This window comes from Mytilus trossulus, unplaced genomic scaffold (genome assembly GCF_036588685.1).
Source record: "Mytilus trossulus isolate FHL-02 unplaced genomic scaffold, PNRI_Mtr1.1.1.hap1 h1tg000244l__unscaffolded, whole genome shotgun sequence".
Classification (NCBI taxonomy): Eukaryota; Metazoa; Mollusca; class Bivalvia; order Mytilida; family Mytilidae; genus Mytilus; species Mytilus trossulus.
Genome location: NW_026963317.1, coordinates 2,288,421 through 2,295,354, shown reverse-complemented (window position 1 = coordinate 2,295,354; position 6,934 = coordinate 2,288,421). Strand labels below are relative to the sequence as shown.

At 32.6% G+C, this 6,934-nt stretch overlaps 1 protein-coding gene across 1 annotated transcript; it reads left to right on the top strand.

Moving 5' to 3' along the window:
- Positions 1–909: 909 nt before the first annotated feature.
- LOC134701379 (neuroendocrine protein 7B2-like) lies at positions 910–6,400 on the top strand. Its single transcript, XM_063562520.1, has 6 exons — positions 910–1,046; positions 1,888–2,175; positions 2,594–2,695; positions 3,348–3,529; positions 4,233–4,292; positions 5,512–6,400. Exons 2-6 carry the CDS (start codon positions 1,896–1,898, stop codon positions 5,635–5,637), a joined length of 750 nt encoding a protein of 249 aa, XP_063418590.1. The 5' UTR covers positions 910–1,046; positions 1,888–1,895; the 3' UTR covers positions 5,638–6,400.
- The last annotated feature ends 534 nt before the right edge of the window (positions 6,401–6,934 follow it).

Here is a 6,934-nt window from a genome sequence, read left to right as displayed (position 1 = left end):
TTTCCATCAAGAATTCCATTTTGACGCATGTTTAACGACAGAAAAGATAGTCGGCGACACTGTTCATATTTTACATCATTCACACAGAATTCTTTCGAAATTGCATCAACAACTTAATGCATTTAAATTTGCAGATGTGATGATTTACAAAAATGTTTTAAATCGTTTGCATCGATTTAATGTGCTTTCTATACAACTTTCATCTATTTTGGAAGAATTATTTAACTATATTTTAGAAAATAGAAACAATGCTTAATTTTGTCGATTTTCAGGTTTAGCTCTACGTGCCAAAGTTGCATGCAAAATTTTACAAAAAATCGTGACATAGCTCATTCCGTTTATTGCGACCTTAAATTTTATGCCTAAAACAGGAAATTAACAGTATAATCATGAATTTCGCTTGTTTTTTTTTTAAACTCGTATTTGCAAATTCTGGTAAGCTCTTAATAAAAAAGTTAAGCGTTTTTACTTGAATGGTAAAACATCACTTTGAAGTCATTATTATGGAATGTTATGCGACTGTCATCAAATTTAGATGTTTAGCTAGATATAAAACCAGGTTAAATGAAGCCTGACAAAACATATATGTCAAATATGACAGTTGTTCTGCATTCGTCTGATGTGTTTGAGCTTTTGAATTTGCCATTTAATTAGGCAATATCCTCGGAGTTCGGTATTAATTTTTGCTGTATTTTTGAAACATTCTACTTATTCCATGTAATGTAATTATTTTCCAATAGTACACGTTCGATTGTCTATATCCACCCACTAAATGTATTTTTTCATAAACAAAAGGCTCATTTTTCCATATTCATCATTAAATACTGATACACGATAAAATCGTTATCAGTTATCAATTATCACCAATGACAACAGTGTTCCGCTCTGACGTATTTGGAATTGATTTCTGTCACCATATCGATTCTTTCTTGGAGAAGTGACGGAAGCAAAGCAATCAATTCCATTTCTGAAAGCCAGCGCCATTACAAAAACAAAACAGCCTGGACATAAGATACTTCGAAATCAAGAGCTTTATCTACAAAAGGGTGAGTTAGTCTTTTAACATGTGCTAGGTAGTTTCAAAACAAACCAATATATTTATATTTTTTTAATTAAAAGACACAGCTTTAATAGGAAAACTTCTGTTAAAAGACTAATTTATATTTCTGACAAGAATTCAATAAATGATATTAAGGATTTTCCATTTACTTTTAACAATTTCTAAAACAAGAAACTTAATTCTACAATGTAAATTCAGTATCTTTTTAACATTTGGCTTATTTCAAATTAAGAATGTCTTGTATGGAATTGAAATCGATTTTTCAGAGAGAAAATGAAAAGTAAGCTCCACAAAATGAAATTATTGATTGAAAGATGCACGCAATAATCAGATTACTCAGCAAGATAATATAATTACAACTATTATACAACACGTTTAAACATCCTATTGAAAGTTTCGTATTGAATTAAAGATCAGTATGACAAAATTGTGATCTTGAACACCATATCTCACGTTGGCTTAAAGGTATTTTAGAGTCTGTAATTAAATATTGGATGAGGTCTGGATGTGGTCTTTCCTTTTTTGATTTTTTTTTGTCCTTTTTTGTCCTTTTTCTCCATTCACTATTCATTTTTACCATTTTTTACTGATACTCTCCCCCTTTATTCTGCACCTTTTGATCATAATACTCTATCATGGCAAACCTTATCCTCCCCTACATGGAGGTTCTACCAAGCAACAAATTGCATGAACTACAACCAAATAATTTTTCAGTGGTGCCTTTAAATGTTGAGAAACGTCTTTAGAACGGTAGTGTCGATTAGCAATTATGTGCTTAAGAATAATTAAATAAGTAAAAATACTTATCTAGATTACAATCTTTTTAGGCTTAAACATGCTGCCCATTATTTTTGCCCTGTCAATGACAGTATATACCACACAAGGAGCCAGCTATTCCGACCTCCTCCTCAACGATCTGTCTCAGCTCTATCAACTCCAACAACCTGAGTCAGGTGGACGATATGGTTACTATGACGACGAACTTGTTGGGAGGAGTATGCCTGATGATTGGTCCTTAAACATGGATGACCCTAATTTATTCAGCAGAGCATCAATTAGAGACCCAGAATTAATACAACAGTTGCCTAGCCTTTGGGGATACCAGTCCATGTCTGGTGAGTTGAAGTTTTAGTATTTCATATATAATATCATAAAATATCATTCAGATCATAAAATCAGAATTCTATATAATTTCATGACGAAAGAATGTCACTGAGTATGTGTCAACAAAACATAGAGATTTAAGATTATGGTATAAAACTTGCATTTTAAAAGATTTTTCTTGTAATTGAGAAAAAAATGGTTTTCAGTTAGTAATTTTCTAAGATGTGAATGTAATATTTCATTTCGCAAATATTTTGAAAACGCTCAATTCAGAAACTAGCTGTTTAGGAAAGATGTCGATTTTGTGAAAGTGTTCTCTTGTATCATATACGTGCTGTTCCTTTCTGATGATATGTCCCTTTCGTGGTTCAGGCTTAACAATGAGCTTATAATTTTTTGTTTCATACATGAATTTTTGTTTTATTTTAGGTGGAACAGGAGGTGGAAAAGAAAATCCTAAACAAGTAAAAACTGACAAAGTTCTTCCAGCTTACTGTAACCCACCAAATCCTTGCCCTGTTGGGTATACAGGTGAGATCATGTGTATACTCGTTAAATTCATTAGGAAACAATCATTTAACTTTAAAAATGTCTGACTCGGAAAAACACCATAAACCCACCCCCTTTGAAGTTAAATTGTTGCCCCCTTATTTCTTTCCTACCAAAAATACTTCTTCTATAACCAACTCTTCATTTGTCACCAGAATGCATATTTCAGTGAAACCAAGTTCGAAACGTATAAAAATTGTTTATTCTTTAAATACAATTTGCGCTAAATATACTTGAACAACAAGAGTGTAAGAGGCAAAAACAGTTTTTTTTCCCATAGTTTAATTATTTTTTCACGAGAAAATATCGGACAAATACTGTAGATGGATCCAAAGGTCCATCTCCCTTTCTTTGGATTTTCCCCAACACCATAATCTTATAAAAAAAAAAATAGACTTGACTTACCACCCCCCCCCCTTTTTTTTTATCCAATAGTGCATTTCCTTTTAAAACTTCTTGGTCCACTCTTATATTTATGTTTCTCAAACTGAAACGAACAAAAGATGCTAGCAATTCATCAACAAATGGCCAGGGATCGATTAATCAATAACACCTACAATCATAATAGAATATTGTGTAAGTTCAGTTCCATATTTATAAATCGATTTTGTTTCATGATTATCTATCTTTTCAGCTGATGATAACTGCGTGGAAAAGTTCGAGAATTCCCTTGACAATAATCGCCGTCTGTTAAAACAACAAGACTGTCCATGCGATGCAGAACACATGTTTTCATGTCCGGCTGAAAATGACCAGGAAATTAAGCAAACAGGAAACTATCCAGAATGGATGCAGCAAAACTCAAACTCAGATTTGGTAAGAAAAAAAAACTACAAATAGTTTACCTCTACTATTTATAAAATGATGTACTACGACTGATGGTAAAGAGAATGACAGTGGAAATACATGAAGTATTATATAAGCGCTTATTACAAAATGGTGGCGGTAACTCTCTAGCTTTGGAATGTAATAGGTCTTATAGGTTCCTAAGATGTATTTGTTATACAGTTTTACCTTGTAGTCAAATTTTGCGCTTACTTTAAAATTTGATTCTTTCATTTTTAAATTAAAAGTAGTTCGATAAACCGGTTGGAGACCAGTAAAACTAAAACTATTGGGTCCATATTTCTTTACAGATGGTTAAGAAATAGCTCCACGCTCATCTTACAGTTTCAGTCATTAACTGATGAAAGGAATCAGCTTTGAATATCTTTCTTATTATGAAGCTGCATGCAAATTGCTCGATGGTACCCGGATGTGGAATTGGAATGAGACATTTGTTTTTTTGACAAACGTTTTTTTTAATTCAACAGAATGTCAAATAATGATAGGAACAACCGAATCATATAGTCGCAAAGTTGTGCTCATTCTGGAAACAGTATATCAATCCATATCTTCCTGGTTTATTTAAAACCTACTAGAGCTTAAATGGACTTAATTTTCTATCTCGATTCGGGTCAGGTTGAAATACGTTTTGTCTTATTCTCTTCAAACTAACGTTGTGTCCATTTTCCAACAGGACAGTATGAGTTTAGACAAACGCGAGAAGAAAGGTGGCAACCATATGAGATATAGAAGGGTTAGTCCACTTTGTTCTTATTGTCCGTTGTAGTTAGTAGACTAGCGCACTATAGTTTGAGCTTTTCTTGCAAATTAAGCTGTAACTGATCTCATTTTGCTTGCTTTTGGTGTTTTCTTATCTCATTTTGTTTGCTTTAAGTGTTGTCTAATCTCATTTTGCCTTGTTTTTAGTATTTTCTGATCTCATTTTGCCTTGTTTTTAGTATTTTCTGATCTCATTTTGTTTGCATGCACTTTTCTGTGGTTTGTGTTTTCATTAATCTGATTCTTATATTTTATTCTTAAAAGTTTGTGGCTTTAAAGAAATGTATATATTGCTTACGTTTGGTATGTGTTGTGGATTATACCTGCTAGACATTTTTGTCGTGCAATGTAGTATAGCTATCTTCTGTTGTCGTTGACAGAACAATTATGGCATGTTCCATTTTTAATCTTCTTCTGTATGAACAAAATCTTTAACGGTTTCAACCTGGGACATAATATAATAGTCCCAGGTTGAACGTCTCATCATACTTTAGACATCGAAATAGGTGTGCTGCCCTAGATCAAGTAACTGTATTTTGTTTGTGTGTTTGCTTTTTGTTTATTTGTCTGTTTTCAGTTTTAAATTTTACATTTTGTTCGTACTATGCTGTAGTTGATTGTTACTTTCAGCCAGATACGTATAATACAAGTCAGTGTTTTTGTGAACTAGACCATATCTCGCGATATGATGCGGCCTGCAATGTTTAGTTGAAAATCATAAAGTATACAGATTGAACTTAACTCTTCAAATATTGAGATATTTCCTGCAATTTCCTATTTAGAAAAAAATCAGATTTTAGTGCACTACAATGCATTGTTTAGGGATATATTCCGTTTATTTACCTTTAAAATAATATATTAAATTCAAGTATTCTAAATGGAGTAGCAAAACAAAGGCATCAGAAAAATGGCATCAAAGATTTTTGACTGTGCTTTTGAGTCAGATGTTAGCAACTGGAAAATATTTCAGGCGTACACTCAGCATTTGAACAAGCAATCTGAGAAAGAACTGTTATTATAACGCGCATTGCAATACCGTTGAAAGTTCACAAGATGATAACACTTTTAGTTCACAAGCACTAGTCTCTGATTATTTTACTAATCAAGCTTTGTTCTCTAATTGTTTTCACCGACAGCACTGCCGTTAAAAAAAATATGAATTGTATATTAATGGTTGTATTTTCTACTTGCAGGACAATGAACGCATCATGGAAATACTTCAATCTAAACTTGAGAAAATGAAGAACAACCCTTATTTTAGCGGACCACACAGAGAGGTTGCTGCCAAAAAAGGCGATCCTCTAATGAACAAACATTGAGTTGTTCACGCGTAAACCTAACGGGTTTAGTGTTTGCTAAAGTTGTGTTGCTTATTGTTCGTATTTCTTTTCAAAACTGTATTATTAGACGAGAACTTCAAAAATCTAGTGATGCAAAGAACAATTTAAAGCATTATTCATTTCAAAATAAAGCACCAGTGATGGAGCCATAGTTAAAAAGGGGATTTTTGCTACTGTAGTCCTCTTCTTGCCCGTAAATGTTACAAGAAAAGTGTTAAGGTAAAAATTGTTCAGAGGACATTTTTTTTCTTTTTTGTTGCTGAACTGCTCTTTCTTTTTCTAGGTGTCCTTGTTTTGTAAATGACTTTTTATTCAATTAAATTAAGTTAAAGCTAATAAGCAAAGATATAAGACACTGCAGAAAATCACAGACCACCAACTATAAAATGGGGTTCTCCAGGCCGGTGTAAAACTTCTGAAGACTTTCTGCTTATCCGTATAATTTCCTCTTTCATTTGTGTGTATGGAATGCAGACAATAAACGAATAGATCTGTTACGCTCGGGGTCCCTCAACAGTATCAGAATTTTATTGCCATAAATATGAAATAACTCATTATTTTCCTATACTTTATCTATGTTTCGCCAACACAAATACTGTTGGACTCTCATGGGCGTTGAACGATTCCAAATTCCATAACGATTTTATAACATTGTGTTCAAATATTTTATTGAGTGTACTTAACGGTTCTATATTACAAAGTCTATCAATTGTTGGTTTTAAAATAAAATATATTTACGTTTTGTTTAGTTGTTGCCGGTCAATTTTGAACTGAAACATGACTTCATCTTGCTTGCTGAAGCTTTTTTTTTTATAGTTTTAGTCAGTTTTTGTCAACTTGAAAAAGGATGCTATTTATGGAGACAAGTCATATTTTCTAGATTAAGAATAAAGAAAAGTATGTAATCGACGGTCAAAACCTAATGGAAAAGACATAATAATAATAAAACTAGCACGGAGAAAGCCTGAGACTCTGTTCAAATCTTTTCTTCGAGTCTATTGTCTAGCAGGGAGCCAGTTTCCCAGCCTAGTCAGGAACGAGTTGCTGACTGTAAATATATAAAATACCAAAACTTCGCTTGGGCTTTAACATGTGGTGTACACTGAATGTAACAATACCACTGAAAGTCCAATATCAAATTAAAATCAATGCAACTTTAATGTATTATTGATAACTCGTACTCAAGATCAATTTAGATAAGAAATCAAAAAGTACCGACAGCTAGTTTTTCTGTTTTAAACTAATACAACCTCTTTAGAATTCGAAATCACCGAAA

What these genes read in the sequence shown, in the direction of transcription:
- LOC134701379 (XM_063562520.1), top strand. Translation starts at nt 1,896, where the DNA reads ATGCTGCCCATTATTTTTGCCCTGTCAATGACAGTATATACCACACAA. An exon ending in TTGCCCTGTTGGGTATACAG is followed by an intron (nt 2,696 to 3,347) that starts GTGAGATCATGT and finishes CTATCTTTTCAG; the next exon opens with CTGATGATAACTGCGTGGAA. An exon ending in AAAACTCAAACTCAGATTTG is followed by an intron (nt 3,530 to 4,232) that starts GTAAGAAAAAAA and finishes ATTTTCCAACAG; the next exon opens with GACAGTATGAGTTTAGACAA.